At 42.3% G+C, this 16386-nt stretch overlaps 1 protein-coding gene across 3 annotated transcripts in view; it reads left to right on the plus strand.

The window, feature by feature from the left end:
- LOC106565854 (protein tyrosine phosphatase receptor type G) overlaps positions 1–12535 on the plus strand; it is a 337499-nt gene extending 324964 nt beyond the window's left edge. For 2 of the 3 annotated variants that reach the window (XM_014133451.2, XM_014133452.2), the window contains 9 exons: positions 13–148; positions 533–679; positions 1867–1960; positions 2286–2362; positions 2732–2860; positions 6719–6865; positions 8115–8257; positions 9580–9715; positions 9822–12535. In XM_014133451.2, the coding sequence (XP_013988926.1) occupies positions 13–148; positions 533–679; positions 1867–1960; positions 2286–2362; positions 2732–2860; positions 6719–6865; positions 8115–8257; positions 9580–9715; positions 9822–9968 (1156 nt within the window). In that variant the 3' untranslated portion in view covers positions 9969–12535. The other variant, XM_014133453.2, reaches the window with a different exon arrangement.
- The last annotated feature ends 3851 nt before the right edge of the window (positions 12536–16386 follow it).

Here is a 16386-nt window from a genome sequence, read left to right on the forward strand (position 1 = left end):
GGGTGTGTGCAGTGCGGGTGTGGGCCGGACAGGGACCTACATCGTCATAGACAGCATGCTGCAGCAGATCAAGGACAAAAGCACAGTCAACGTCCTGGGCTTCCTCAAACACATCCGGACCCAGCGCAACTACCTGGTACAAACAGAGGTGGGTTGTGTGTGTGTGTGTGTGTGTGTTTTTTAGTGTGTATGAACATCCTGAGTGAATCATTTTATAATCACCATGTGCCATTCTATTCACTTGAGCATCTGTGGTAAAGTCCCGAATGATCAAACTGCAGCTAGTGGACAGCTACAGTAGAGCATAACGTTAAACTTCCATCTTTCTTATCTGTCTTATGCAGCTGTGTTTAAGTCTGTCCATGTCCCTCTTTGTAAATATAGGAATGGCATGCATCACACAGCCACTGTTGTCCTGGACCAATGGGACCATGGTCATTGTCATAATATATCTGCTCTAAAAAGAGCTGCGCTGCCACTTTGTCTGCATGTCTGACTGGTGTTCTCTCTTTCTGTCCTGCTTGGCCTATAGGAGCAGTATATCTTCATTCATGATGCGTTGATTGAGGCCATCATGGGGAAGGAGACGGAGGTGTTGTCCAGCCAGCTGCACAGCTATGTCAACAGTATCCTTACGCCTGGGGTGGGCGGCAAGACACGGCTGGAGAAACAGTTTAAGGTCAGAGCACCTCCTTCTCAGTCTTACTGAACACTCATTCCCCTGGATCTCTTTCTCTATCTGCCTATCATGCTCCTTCTCTCTCAAACATATTTTCTCTTCATCTTTCTTTTTCTGCCACATGTCTCTGTCTCTTGCTCTCTCTCTCTTTGTCTCTCCTTACCTTTCTTTCTCTCTCTCTCTCTCTCTGTACCCCACTCTCCCTCTATCCTCTCTTTTCTCTCAGCTCTCCATCGTTCCCATGTTTTCCCAGAGCAGGGACTTCAGGGTCCTGTCTGTCTCCTTAAAGACGTCCCTCAGCATCACACAGTTGTGATTCATCTCCCTCAGGGCCCACTACTGGAGAAGTGATCGTAATTAGAATGGAAATACATTTGTGGGAAGAGTACTTATCTTCCTCGGGCGCCCCCTTTGACTAACCCTACTCACTGCTTGTTTCCAGGGAGATGTGAACTTTCCTATAATGGTGGGGGGTCTGGGTTGTTGCCTGGTTTGATGACAAGCTCACAACGTAATTGGCTTTCATTATTCTCCTCAACGGTGTATTTGATTTAGCCCAGGGTTGGGCGAGATTGAGCATGCTCTTGCGAAACAATGGCAGCCATTAGGATTTTAATGCAATTAGCCTCAAGGCCGGATTTGAAGTTAATAATTTTTTGGAGAGAATATTTATTTTGTTTTTCACAGCCCCAAAAAGTCTGTCTTAATTTCTGCTCTACAAAGAATTAAGCAGTGTTTGTCTTTTTGGCATGAGTGTTACCTGCAATATTAAGATGAGCAAACACTTTTTTCAGTCAGCAGGATTTGATCTGAGACTTGACTATAATTTAATTAACTGTTGAAAATCGGTATTGATGGGAAGCAGCACATGGTTGGGCTGTATTATCAACACACGTTTAGACTACTAGCTATGTTCTGAACCTCATGTTCAGGCCATAACAGTAGAGTGGTCAGTGTCAGAACACCTGAGGTCAGTGACTCTACGGAGAGTACTGCAGGCCATGACAGTTTGTTTAAATGACAGAGTAGGGAGGGTATGAATGATCAATGGAAGCATGTGTCTTTATCACATACTCTGTATTGTATCATTGTTATCTAACCTCTCTCTCTCTCTCTTTCTTCCTCCCCCACTTTCATCCACCCGTCTGTCCCTCTTTCTTGCCCTCTCACCTCCTCTCTTGTTGCAGTTGGTGACTCAGTGTAACGCCAGGTTTGTGGAGTGCTTCAGTGCTCAGAAGGAGTGCAACAAAGAGAAGAACCGAAACTCCTCGGTAGTACCCTGTAAGTCAAATTATATTATCCATGCACCACCTGACAGCGATATTCAGATTTCGTATTGGCTCCCGTCTAGACTGCTGCTTTCCACAGTTTCCTGTTTCTGATAACGGCTCTATTCATGGTCATAGGAAGTCATTCATCTACAGTAGTTAGTTACATAACCAGTTGTTTATGGTCCATGCTCATACTATAGTTCTTGATTATAAGTGATTATGCTGTGGCTGCTTTCATAGAAATGACACACTGCTTTGTAAACCAATAAGAACATGTTTGCTGCTTAGCTCTATGATCACTGTGCCTTGATTGGATCTCCCTTTCTCTATGGCAGCGGAGCGAGCGAGGGTGGGGTTGGCACCTTTACCCGGCATGAAAGGCACAGATTACATTAACGCGTCTTACATAATGGTGAGTACCACCTCCTGTCCCTCCTCTGTCAATCATTCACTGTCCCTGTCACACACCCGGCTGGACCAACTGAGCTAAGGAATGTCAGTTATGATACAAGATCCCTTTCTCTTATAGACATTGCTATCATAGACATTGTTCATTGCTATCAACTGAAAGGAATGGACTTGGAGTTGTTGTTGACCTATGTGAATCCTAGGTTTGTGTCGGGACATAAAAAGGTAGACCGCTAGATCTAAGGTGTTTTGAGCAGTGGTATTCTACTGCTGTGGCAGGTTTCATCTGACACACACAGGCTTGTTTTCATCTTTGTGTGTAACCACAACACAACCCTTGCTTGAACCTTTGACCTCTGTTGTGACACCACAGGGCTACTACAGGAGCAATGAGTTCATCATTACCCAGCATCCTCTGCCCCACACCACTAAAGACTTCTGGAGGATGATCTGGGACCACAATGCACAGATCATTGTCATGCTGCCGGACAACCAGGGGCTGGTGGGTCTCTCACACACACGCACACACGCACATGAACAAATGCACGTGCGTGTGCAAGCATGCAGGCACACACACACATACAGTACATGCACACACACACCACCACCACCACCAAGGGTTGTTGGCTTCAGCCTTATCTCTAGTCTATTAAAGGGTTGTCTTAGCACCCTAAGCTTAGTCTCTCACCAGCCTTGGCCCAGTGTTCACACAGGAAGCCACTCGTTTGGGGGTGAGAGGAATTGAGATGAATACTGAAGGTGACAGCAGCTGTATCAGTCGCTCCACTCAGCCATATGTCTTATTAAGATCAAGATTAAGATCACTTTATTGGTCAATTGCACACAAGGTCCAAACGAAATGTGACATCCACTTTTAACCCAACCCCGCCAAAAAACACACATTCATACAGTGCCTTCAGAAAGTATTCATACCCGTTGACTTATTACACATTTTGTTGTGGTACAGCCTGAATTCAAAATTGATTTAATTTTTGTCCTGTCCTCAACTGGCAGCTTTATTAAATAGTACCCGCAAAACACCAGTCTCAATATCAACAGTGAGGAGGCGACTCCGGGATGCTGGCCTTCTAGGCAGAGTTGAAAGAAAAGATTAAGATGGGTAAAAGAACACAGACAGAGGAACTCTGCCTAGAAGGCCAGCATCCTGGAGTCGCCTCTTCACTGTTGAAGTTGAAACTGGTGTTTTGCGGGTACTATTTAATGAAGCTGCCAGTTGAGGACTTGTGAGGCATCTGTTTCTCAAACTAGACACTCAAATGTACTTGTCCTCTTGCTCAGTTGTGCACCGGGGCCTCCCACTTCTCTTTCTATTCTAGTTAGTGCCAGTTTGCGCTGTTCTGTGAAGGGAGTAGTACACAGCGTTGCACGAGATCTTAAGTTTCTTGGATATTTCTCGCGTGGAATAGCCTTAATTTCTCAGAACAAGAATAGACTGATGAGTTTCAGAAGAAAGTAATTTGTTTCTGGACATTTTGAGCCTGTAATCGAACCCAAAAATGCTGATGCTTCAGATACTCAACTATTCTAAAGAAGGCCAGTTTTATTGCTTCTTTAATCAGAACAACTGTTTTCAGCTGTGCTAACATAATTTCAAAAGGGTTTTCTAATGATCAATTAGCCTTATAAAATGATAAACTTGGATTAGCTAACACAACGTGCCATTGGAACACAAAGAGTGATGGTTGCCGATAATGGGCCTCTGTACACCTATATAGATATTCCATAAAAAAATCAGCCGTTTCCAGCTACAATAGTCATTTACAACATTAACAATGTCTACACTGTATTTCTGATCAATTTGATGTTATTGTAATGGACAAAAAAATTGCTTTTCTTTCAAACACAAGGACATTTCTAAGTGACCTCCAACTTTTGAACGGTAGTTTATTTTGATTTGTTTAACACTTTTTTGGTTACTACATGATTCCATATGTGTTATTTCATAGTTTTGATGTCTTCACTATTATTCTACAATGTAGAAAATAGTAAAGATAAAGAAAAACCTTGAATAAGTAGGTGCTCTAAAACTTTCGACAGGTAGTGTAATTATTCACACCCCTGAGTCAATACTTTGTAGAAGCACCTTTGACAGGGATTACAGCTGTGAATCTTTCTGGGCAAGTCCCTAAGAGCTTTCCACACCTGGATTGTGCAACATTTGCCCATTATTGTTTTCAAAATTATTCAAGCTCTGTCAAATTGGTTCTTGATCATTGCTAGACAACCATTTTCAGGTCTTGCCATAGATTTTCAAGTAGATTTAAGTAAAATGTCGGCCACACAGGAACATTCACTGTCTTCTTGGTAAGCAACTCCAGTGTGGATTTGGCCTTGTGTTTTATGTTATTGTCCTGCTGAAAGGTGAATTTGTCTCACAGTGTCTGGTGGAAAGCAGACTGAACCAGGTTTAGCTCTAGGATTTTGCCTGTGCTTTGCACCATTATTTTTTATCCTCAAAAACTCCCTGTCCTTAACGATTACAAACATACCCATAACATGATGCAGCTACCAGTATGCTTGAAATATGGACAGTGGTACTCAGTAATGTGTTGTATTGAATTTGCCCAAAACATAACACTTCGTATTCAGGACAAAAAGTGAATTGCTTTGCCACATTTTTTGCAGTATTACTTTAGCGCCTTGTTGCAAACAGGATGCATGTTTTGTAATATTTTTATTCTGTACGGGCTTCCTTCTTTTCACTCTGTCAATTAGGTTAGTATTGTGGAGTGATTACAATGTTGTTGATCCATCCTCAGTTTTCTCCTATCACAGCCATTAAACTCTGTAACTATTTTGAAGTCACCATTGGTGTCACCTCCTGACCAGTATAAGGTTAATTGGTATTGTAGTTTGGTCAGGACGTGGCAGAGGGTATTCATTTTATGTGGTTCGGGGTGGTGTGTTTTGTTGAAGGGGCATTTGGTTTAAGTATTCCGGGGTTTTTTGGGCACTGTTTGGTTTTCAGGTATTCTGTGATTTTGTCTAGTATGTCTGTTTCTATGTTTGGTTAATTGGGGTTGGGACTCTCAGTTGAAGGCAGGTGTTGTCTATCTGCCTTTGATTGAGAGTCCCATATATGAGGGTGTGTTTGTTATTTGTGGGTGATTATTCTGTGTTTAGCCTTGTGCCTTACCAGACTGTTTTTGTTGATCATTCGTTCTTTGTTATTTTGGTGTTCATTTTGTATTTATTAAAAGAGCAAGATGAGCATACACATACCTGCTGCGTTTTGGTCCTCCATTTCCAATGACAAGCGTGACAATTGGCCTCATGGTGAAATCCTTAAGCAGTTTTCTTACTCTCAAGCAACTGAGTTAGGAAGGACACCTGTTACTTTGTGTGATGATACATCATCCAAGGTGTAATTAAAAACTTCACCATGCTCAAAGGGATATTCAATGCTGTGTTGTTTTTTTACCCATCTACCAATAGGTGCCCTTCTTTGCGAGGCATTGGAAAACCTCCCTGGTCTTTGTGGTTGAATCTGTGTTTGAAATTCACTGCTCGACTGAGGAACCTTACAGATAATTGTATGTGTGTGGTACAGAGATGAGGTAGTCATGCAAAAATCATGTTAAACACTATTATTGCACACAGAGTGAGTCCATGCAATTTATTATGTGACTTGTTAAGCACATTTTTACTCCTGAACTTATTTAGACTTGCCATAACAAAGGGGTTGAATACTTATTGACTCAAGACATTTCAGTTTTTCATATTTTAATACATTTGTACAAATATAATTCCACTTTGATGTTTTGTATTGTGTATAGGCCAGTGACAAAACATGTGGAAATAGTCAAGGGGTGTGAATACCTTCTGAAGGCATGGTATATATACAGGTTTTGAAGCAATGCAGGGGGCACCCAGGAACCTGTTACTGTGGGGGGATTAAGTTCCTTTTTCAGTGGAACAATAGCATGCAATGTCCTCTAGGATTTGATACCAGCAACCCTCCGGTTGCCCGCTCATTTCCCTTCAGATTTTTCCTGTCGGACCTGGGATTCAAACGGGCAATTCTCCGGTTGCTGGCTTACCTCTCTACCTGCTGCCCATACCTGTCGCCTCTCTAACTAACTCTGTCTATATATCTATGATTTCACACACTGAGTAGTGGCACTTCTGCACACATACTCCAGTTCCTTTAACATGTTGATGTTTTTGTTTTAGGGCAAGTCTTTTGCTCAATATGAACTGTCAGTTCTTATACTAAACTGCAATGTCTCACGCTCCCCTTCCTTGTATTTCTCATTTTCCCTCCCTTGTTTCTCACCCTTCCCTCTTCTCCCTTTTCCCTATTATTTTCATCCTTGTTTTGGTTTGGCTGTGTCTTTAGGCGGAGGATGAGTTTGTGTACTGGCCAAGCCGAGAGGAGGCCATGAACTGTGAGGCCTTCACTGTCACGCTCATCAGCAAAGACAGACTATGCCTTTCTAACGAAGAGCAGATCATCATCCACGACTTTATCCTAGAGGCCACACAGGTATGATGCGATGTGTGTGCCTGCGTGTGTGTGGGTGTAGGAAGTCCTCTGTAGCTTAGCTGGTAGAGCATGCGCCAGGATGGTACGTTATATTCCCAGCACTACCAATACGTTTGTATGCACGCATGACTGTAAATCGCTTTGGATTAAAGTGTCTGTTAAATGGCATATATCTGTATTATATACTGAGTATACCAAACATTAGGAACACCTTCCTAATATTGAGTTGCACACCCTCCCCTTTTGCCCTCAGAACAGCCTCAATTTGTCAGGGCATGGACTCTACAAGGTGTCGAAAGTGTTCCACAGGGATGCTGGCCCATGTTGACTCCATTGCTTCCCACAGTTGTCCTTTGGGTGGTGGACCATTCTTGAGCATGTTTCATGTTGAGCATGAAAAACCCAGCAGTGTTGCAGTTCTTGACATAAGCCAGTGCGCCTGGCACCTACTACCATACCCCGTTCAAAGACACTTCAGTCTTTTCTCTTGACCATTTAAAAAATATTTTTTTCCTTTTTTTTTAAACATTTTACCAGGTAAGTTGACTGAGAACACATTCTCATTTACAGCAACAACGTGGGGAATAGTTACAGGGGATGAATGAGCCAATTGTAAGCTGGGGATGATTAGGTGGCTGTGATGATATGAGGGCCAGATTGGGAATTTAGCCAGGACACCAGGGTTAACACCCCTACTCTTACAATAAGTGCCATGGGATCTTTAATGACCTCAGAACACCCGTTTAATGTCCCATCCAAAAGACAGCAGTATCACTGCCCTGGGGCATTGGGATATTTTTTAGACCAGAGGAAAGAGTGCTTCCTACTGGCCCTCCAACACCACTTCCAGCAGCATCTGGTCTCCCATCCAGGGACTGACCAGGACCAACCCTGCTTAGCTTCAGAAGTAAGCCAGCAGTGGGACACAATCCATGTCTTAATTGTCTCACAGCTTAAAAATCCTTCTTTATCCTGTCTCCTCCCCTTCATCTACATTGATTGAAGTGGATTTAACAAGTGACATCAATAAGGGATCATAGCTTTCACCTGGATTAATCTGTTCAGTAATGGAAAGAGCAGGTGTTCCTAATGTTTTGTATACTCAGTGTTTTAATGGGCCTGCGCTTGTGTGTATGACTGTCTTTACCTGCATGAGTGTGTGAGTCAGTCTTTGTGTGGGTGGGCATCTTTGTATGTACACCTACCTTAAACTATCGCTTCTTCTGTCTTTCTTTTCCCTCTCCCCCAGGATGACTATGTGTTGGAGGTGCGTCACTTCCAGTGCCCTAAATGGCCCAACCCTGATGCTCCCATGAGCAGCACCTTTGAGCTCATCAACGTCATCAAGGAGGAGGCCATGATCAGAGACGGACCCACCATAGTGCACGATGAGTGAGTGTGTCACATCATGCTCCTGATGACAGAGAGAATCATTATCTCTGCTTTTAACCTCTAAGTATATCATTTAAACTGTGTTCTGTTTCAACAGAACATGTAATTATTCACTCTAACCAGGTTTCCATGCAACCTTTTTATGCATAAAGTACATGTGGGCAGTAAACATTTCACGAAAGGCCTGATGGAAACAGTTAATTTGCTGGTAAAGTTTCCAAATGTTGACAAAACAAAATACGCTAGACAAGGTGGGATCTTTTTGTGTCTGTAAAATTAATTATGTGAGAAATGGCAGTGGAAATGCCTTTATGCTCAAATATCGATATAATAACCATCAAATCAAAGTAAACAGAGTCACGTGATTATATTTTGTGTGGCCCTCACACTACGACTCAAGAAACCATGCAGTTTATTAGGCTACAGAAGAACTTCACAGGGTGGTGAAAGTGCATGGTGATCTGGATGCTCCTTTCCAATAAATATCAAGGGTTTTATTCTGAAGACATGATGATTGATGCTTGGCTGCCATTTGACAAATGTAAAATAATCTTGCTCTTTTGTTCATAATAATCTCATGTAGGGTACACACACAGTGTATGTGCCAGCTGTTGTCTAGAGCACAGGTGTCAAGACCAGAGTGGGCACTCTCACTATAGCCTTTAACGCAACATTTTAGTGACAAAACCATCAGTACAGTTGAAAATGCGATGGAAACCCATTTAACTTGTATTTTTTATTCGGTACATGGGAATTTAACTGCAAAAATGTTTTATGTGCAATTCGTCATCAAGCACAGTTCCACCCCCATGTACCCTGATACTCCATCCAATTAGAAATAATGAACGTCTATTAATGCTGACAGACATTAGCGGCAACGAACAACACTCCCAACGACGAGACATGCAGCCTCAGTCATGTTTATTCATTAGGAAAATTAAGATTGCTTGTCTCATCCCAGAGAAAAAAGGGACTAATTGAGCATTTCAGTTTGGTATCTGTACTATGGAATCCCCCCCTAAGAGGTTTTGGATAGACGGCTGTCGTAATTGTCTGCATATTCATTAGCTGGTGAGACATGGTAGTTAGCTTGTGTATCTCCATCACATTTGACATGGATGTTAATTGAAGCAGCAACCTTTTCCTGTGAGCGTCCCTCTTTTTCTAAGGGGCTGAACCGCTCCTGTAGTCTCACGTGGAATTAATTTGACCTTCTGGGCTCACTGGACTCTATGCTCATATGTGACCCTGTGTGTCCCTCAGTCCCTGTCCTGTTTTAGGGCCTATAAAGTAACCCTGTTTGTCCCTCTCCTGTCTCCCAGGTTCGGGGCAGTGTCAGCGGGCATGCTGTGTGCCCTCACCACCCTGTCCCAGCAGCTGGAGAGTGAGAGTGCCGTGGGCGTCTATCAGGTGGCCAAAATGATCAACCTCATGAGGCCTGGAGTTTTCACAGACATAGTAAGTAGACCAGTAGAGCATGATTATGGGATTAAATGTAAAAACTTCATAATTTAACATTTGTAGTTTCCCCCCTCTCTAAGAGCATGTTCCTCTCCCTCCACAGGATCAGTACCAGTACCTTTATAAAGCTATGCTCAGTCTGATCAGCACCAAGGAGAATGGCTCTGGCCTCACGTCCATGGACAGAAACTGCACCATGGCCATGTCTGATGAGTCAGACCAGGCAGAGAGCATGGAGTCCCTCGTCTGAAGGGCCCACCCACCAGGCCTGAGGGGCCCAAGGCCCTCGCAGACAGAGAGCCACTTACTTTGTAAAATGTCAAGGACTATAAGACAAGACTTTTTGAGGCCTTTTTTGCCAGACTCTTGGTTAAATGAATAACCTGATTACTTTTTTACACTGATAAAAAGTTTTTGATATTTATTTTTTGCCATTTTATGTCTTAATGTTATCCTACTGAGCGTTTGCACCTGCATTTTTTGAGTTCACAACAACAAAACATACTTCTGTCTTTCTTGTTTGCACTATAATGTCAGTTACTGCCTATACTAAGCTGATGGACTCTACTACACTTATTAAGCTCTGATTTCAACATTCCATGGCAAAGCCCTCACTCAACTGCTTTTGAGAAGTAGGAAAAAAAAACATTGCTCTGTTTGCTCTCTACTAGCTCATATAAGGAAGAGGAGTGAGAGTGTCATAGCTCCATGTTCATATGAATAAGCTGTTCAACCTGAGGTTCATTACAGTAAACCACTTCTCCTCTCCTCACCCTTGTGGCTCAAATATCACTCATTTGCTGCAAGACTCAACAGTCTGGTTTCTGTCACACCTACAGGCAATAGGTTCATCAGTTCTATTTGTTGTTTGATTTTCTTTTGTTTATATGACCTTTATCTTCATTATGCATCTAATTAGCAATTCAAACCCATATTTGAATATTGAAGGTGGTATTATAACAGCTACTGTGAACTTGTATTATTTTTAGTATGATTCATATTATGCTTTTAAATATATATATGAATATACTGATCATTATAGCTTGTGATTTTGTAGATGTCTGATGTCATGACATGCCTCAGCCGAACTGACTCCCACTTGATCCAACAGTTTACCACTCTTGTTCAATGCCAGTGTTGATTTTCTGCACACTTACACCCCCTTCTGGCTCAGTTGGTTTTTGCTTCTTGCTGCTAATAGTCTACACAGTCACAGAAGAGTCAAATGAAGAAATGATAATGCCCTTGTGTGAGTGGAAACGTCTTTGAGAAAATTGATACAGCCAATTGCTATTTTCTGTGTCATACCCTATTGAATTTATTATTGGGGTAAAGGACTTATGCTCCCACGTCACACAGCCTTGTGTACGTCGTTTCTAATCCTCAATGTTGCTTGACTCTGCTTGTGTGTGGTATGATTGTATGCTATGACTGTCGTATGGTGGCCTAAGCAAGGAAAGATTTACTGTGGTTTTTGAGTCCTAGAGTGATTCACATAAACTCATTGACCCTGTTTTAGTTGTTGTCATACTGCCACCTCTATATTTCCTGTTAGAATCACTTTGATAAATACCTCCCTTAGTTTTCTGAAGGAAAGAGAGACCACCTGTGATTTACATTTGAAATAAAATGTGAATTCATTATACAGCACAATGACCATGCTATTAGAATATTTGTATTTGATTATCACAACAAAGCATCGAGGATACCTATGATTTGTAACTTTTACCAAAGACTTATACTCATTTCCGTTAATAGAAATATTACAGAGAGGGAGAGCAAGTTAATTGCATTTGTGTCTGATTTCCTTTTTCAGTGATGTGTAGGCTGTTGACTGAGGATCATTCTGTTTACTTTTTCTTCTGCTTCTTTTGGCATCTTTTTGTTTCCAGGCTGGAATTTCTGCATCAACTCCTCATCACTTGTGTTAGTTTAGGACTTCCCTTTGCTACAGAAGGAGTTCATTGCAATTGTATTATATTTAATTTCTCACTCAACTCATAGAATTACAAAATTAAGTGGAGAGATGCATCAATTATTTTATTTTTTTACCCGTCATGTTTCATCTCCTTCCAAGGAGGGCTTTTGAATGAAGTCATAACTCTCCAACATTTGGGGTAGACAGCTGACTTTTGTCCCTTTGTCAGTGAAGGCATTTTGCATCATTAAGCACTAGCTTTTTTCAGTTTTGTCTTGTTCCATTAGGTTAACACTTAATTTCCTGACAGAGCCTAGTGTCCACTGTCAGGTGTGTTTATGTGTTGCAAAACACAAACACTAGTGTGTCATGAAAACAATGTACATATTTTGTTGCTTCTATAACCAACCGTTCTCTGGAAACTTTGTATCTATGGTATATAATCATAGAATTTATATTTTCATATAAAGCTATTTTTCTTTCTCTCGTTTCAACTCCTTCGTTGCTTTGCTTTTGTGGTGAAATGTGGAAACCAAGTCTCTGTGCACTGAGCTAGTGGTTGTCATCACATTCCAATACAATTCCACGCCTCCCATTAACTTTAAGTCAGTGATTGTGATATCATTATTGTTATTACTTTGTTTTGTCATTTTTTTCTGAGTTACAATTCTGTTGTCAGAGTGTAATAGAGTAGCTCTAGTAAGTCACTGAATAATTTCGTCCCATTGACCATTTTGAACAGCTGGGCGTTGCTTCTTCTTTTGTAACCTGAAATAAGAAAAAAATAAGGAAAAAAATGTTTTGTTTCGTTGAAAGCTATATCAGAGCATTCTATTATAGTGTTATTTAATATGTAAATTGTATTGCTATACTTAAAATAAAATATGGGTTTTGATGTACTTTGTTGAAAACCTTGTGTGGTCCATGTTTCATGCTTTTGTGCATTGAATTTACAAGTTTGTATCATATTGTGAATAAAGCGTTATCATTCCACTATCCTTGTATTAATATCACATAATTAGATACGAGGTTGCCATCTAGTGGTAAAGTAGTGAAGTCCAGAACAGCCAAGTAAACTCAGCAAAAAAATAACGTCCTCACTGTCAACTGCGTTTATTTTCAGAAAACTTAACATGTGTAAATATTTGTGTGTACATAAGATTCAACAACTGAGACATAAACTGAACAAGTTCCACAGACGTGACTAACAGAAATTGAGTAATGTGTCCCTGAACAAAGGGGGGGGGGTTAAAATCAAAAGTAACAGTAACAGTCAGTATCTGGTGTGGCCACCAGCTGCATTAAGTACTGCAGTGCATCTCCTCCTCATGGACTGCACCAGATTTGCCAGTTCTTGCTGTGATATGTTACCCCACTCTTCCACCAAGGCACCTGCAAGTTCCTGGGCATTTCTGGGGGGAATGGCCCTAGCCTTCACCCTCCGATCCAACAAGTCCCAGACGTGCTCAATGGGATTGAGATCCGGGCTCTTCGCTGGCCAATGGCAGAACACTGACATTCCTGTCTTGCAGGAAATCACGCACAGAACGAGCAGTATGGCTGGTGGCATTGCCATGCTGGAGCGTCATGTCAGGATGAGCCTGCAGGAAGGGTACCGCATGAGGAAGGAGGATGTCTTCCCTGTAACGCACAGCGTTGAGATTGCCTGCAATGACAACAAGCTCAGTCCGATGATGCTGTGACAAGCCCTCAGTCCAGCCTTTCTCAGCTTATTGCGGACAGTCTGAGCACTGATGGAGGGATTGTGCGTTCCTGGTGTAACTCGGACAGTTGTTGTTGTCATCCTGTACCTGTCCCACAGGTGTGATGTTCGGATGTACCAATCCTGTGCAGGTGTTGTTACACGTGGCCTGCCATTACGAGGATGATCAGCTGTTTGTCCCGTCTCCCTGTCTTAGGCGTCTCACAGTACGGACATTGCAATGAATTGCCCTGGCCACATCTGCAGTCCTCCTGCCTCCTTGCAGCATGCCTAAGGCACGTTCACGCAGATGAGCAGGAACCCTGGGCATCTTTCTTTTGGTGTTTTCAGAGTCAGTAGAAAGGCCTCTTTGGTGTCCTAAGTTTTCATAACTGTAACCTTAATTGCCTACTGTCCGTAAGCTGTTATTGTCTTAACGACCGTTCCACAGGTGCATGTTCATTAATTGTTTATGGTTCATTGAACAAGCATGGGAAACAGTGTTTAAGCCCTTTACAATGAAGATCTGTGAAGTTATTTTGATTTTTACGAATTATCTTTGAAAGACAGGGTCCTGAAAAAGGGACGTTTCTTTTTTTGCTATTTAGTTTTCGATAAGCCTACACATCCTGATCTCATGAGGTTAAATTACGTTTTGCAAGGCCTAATTAAACAGTGTTTGTGAGAGTATGAGTACCATAATTATAAAAGCGTAAATGATTGTAAAACACAGTAATTATGTTTGATTAGCATTAAATTACACAATAGAAAGTGTAATTGTCATCAAAGCAATAATTACAGAAGTAGGGAGGTAACTGAAAGTTGCATGATTGGGTTGCTGTCAGATTTACAAAGCAGACAAACATGTTTGTTAGAGATTGTTTTGATTTGGTTGTTCATGCTCCACCTAAGACTATTTTAATTAGTTTATACCGCTCAATAATGCAGTGGCCCAGCCAGTGAATGGTGGAACTTTCACAGTCCTATGAGACAGAGTAGTTTTTATTTAGATTTCCACCTTGCAAATCTATGTTTTCATCACTGTCAGCCTGGCCTATGCATTGTGTAAACACCTAAATATATCAGAGAGAGAGAGAGAGAGTAAATATGTGCCCAGAAACCTGCTCCTTTTACTCTTTGTTCCGAACGTGCTAGACGACCAGTTCGTATAGCCTTTAGCCGTACCCTTATCCTACTTCTCCTCTGGTGACATGGAGGTTAATCCAGGTCCTGCAGTGCCTAGCTCCACTCCCACTCCCCAGGTGCTCTCATTTGTTGACTTCTGTAACCGTAAAAGCCTTGGTTTCATGTATGTTAACATTAGAAGCCTACTCCCTAAGTTTGTTTTACTCAGAGGGCGGTGTTGCAAAGATAGCCAGCAGAGTTCTGTATTACTATCCAAGTCTGTACCAAAACAATTCGAGCTTCTACTTCTAAAAATTCACCTTTCCAGAAACAAGTCTCTCACTGTTGCCGCTTGCTATAGACCTCCCTCTGCCCCAGCTGTGCCCTCGATACCATAGGTGAATTGATTGCCCCCCATCTATCTTCTGAGCTCGTGCTACTAGGTGACCTAAACTGGGACATGCTTAACACCCCGGCCATCCTACAATCTAAGCTTGATGCCCTCAATCTCACACAAATTATCAATGAACCTACCAGGTACAACCCCAAATCTGTAAACACAGTCACCCTCATAGATGTCATCCTAACTAACTCGCCCTCCAAATACACCTCTGCTGTTTTCAATCAAGATCTCAGCGATCACTGCCTCATTGCCTGCATCCATAATGGGTCTGCGACCAAACGACCACCCCTCATCACTGTCAAATGCTCCATAAAACACTTCTGCGAGCAGGCCTTTCTAATCGACCTGGCCGGGGTATCCTGGAATGACATTGATCTCATCCCGTCTGTAGATGATGCCTGGCTATTCTTTAAAAGTGCCTTCCTCACCATCTTAAATAAGCATGCCCCCCTCAAAAAATGTAGAACAAGGAATAGATATAGTCCTTGGTTCACTCCAGACCTGTCTGCTCTTGACCAGCACAAAAACATCTTGTGGCGTTCTGCATTAGTATCGAATAGCCCCCGTGATATACAACTTTTCAGGGAAGTTAGGAACAAATATACAGAGGCAGTTAGAAAAGCTAAGGCTAGCTTTTTCAAACAGAAATTTGCATCCTGTAGTACTAACTCAAAAAAGTTCTGGGACACTGTAAAGTCCATGGAGAATAAGAGCACCTCCTCCCAGCTGCCCACTGCTCTGAGGCTAGGAAACACTGTTACCACCGATAAATCCACTATAATTGAGAATTTCAATAAGCATTTCTCTATGGCTGGCCATGCTTTCCACCTGGCTACCCCTACCCCGGTCAACTGCCCGGCACCCTCCACAGCAACCCGCCAATGCCCCCATCATTTATCCTTCACCCAAATCCAGATTGCTGATGTTCTGAAAGAGCTGCAAAATCTGGACCTATACAAATCAGCCGGGCTAGACAATCTGGACCCTCTCTTTCTAAAATGATCTGCCGAAATTGTTCCAACCCCTATTACTAGCCTGTTCAACCTCTCTTTCGTATCGTCTGAGATTCCCAAAGATTGGAAAGCTGCCACAGTCATCCCCCTCTTCAAAGGGGGTGACACTCTAGACCCAAACTGCTACAGACATATCTATCCTACCCTGTCTTTCTAAGGTCTTCGAAAGCCAAGTTAATAAACAGATTACCGACCATTTCGAATCCCACCGTACCTTCTCCGCTATGCAATCTGGTTTCAGAGCTGTTCATGGGTGCACCTCAGCCACGCTCAAGGTCCTAAACGACATCGTGACCTCCATCAATAAGAGACATTACTGTGCAGCCGTATTCATCGACCTGGCCAAGGCTTTCGACTCTGTCAATCACCACATTCTTATTGGCAGACTCGACAGCCTTGGTTTCTCAAATGATTGCTCGCCTGGTTTACCAACTACTTCTCTGATAGAGTTCAGTGTGTCAAATCGGAGGGCCTGTTGTTCGGACCTCTAGCCGTCTCTATGGGGGT

Source organism: Salmo salar, chromosome ssa12 (assembly GCF_905237065.1).
Source record: "Salmo salar chromosome ssa12, Ssal_v3.1, whole genome shotgun sequence".
NCBI classification, from domain to species: domain Eukaryota; kingdom Metazoa; phylum Chordata; class Actinopteri; order Salmoniformes; family Salmonidae; genus Salmo; species Salmo salar.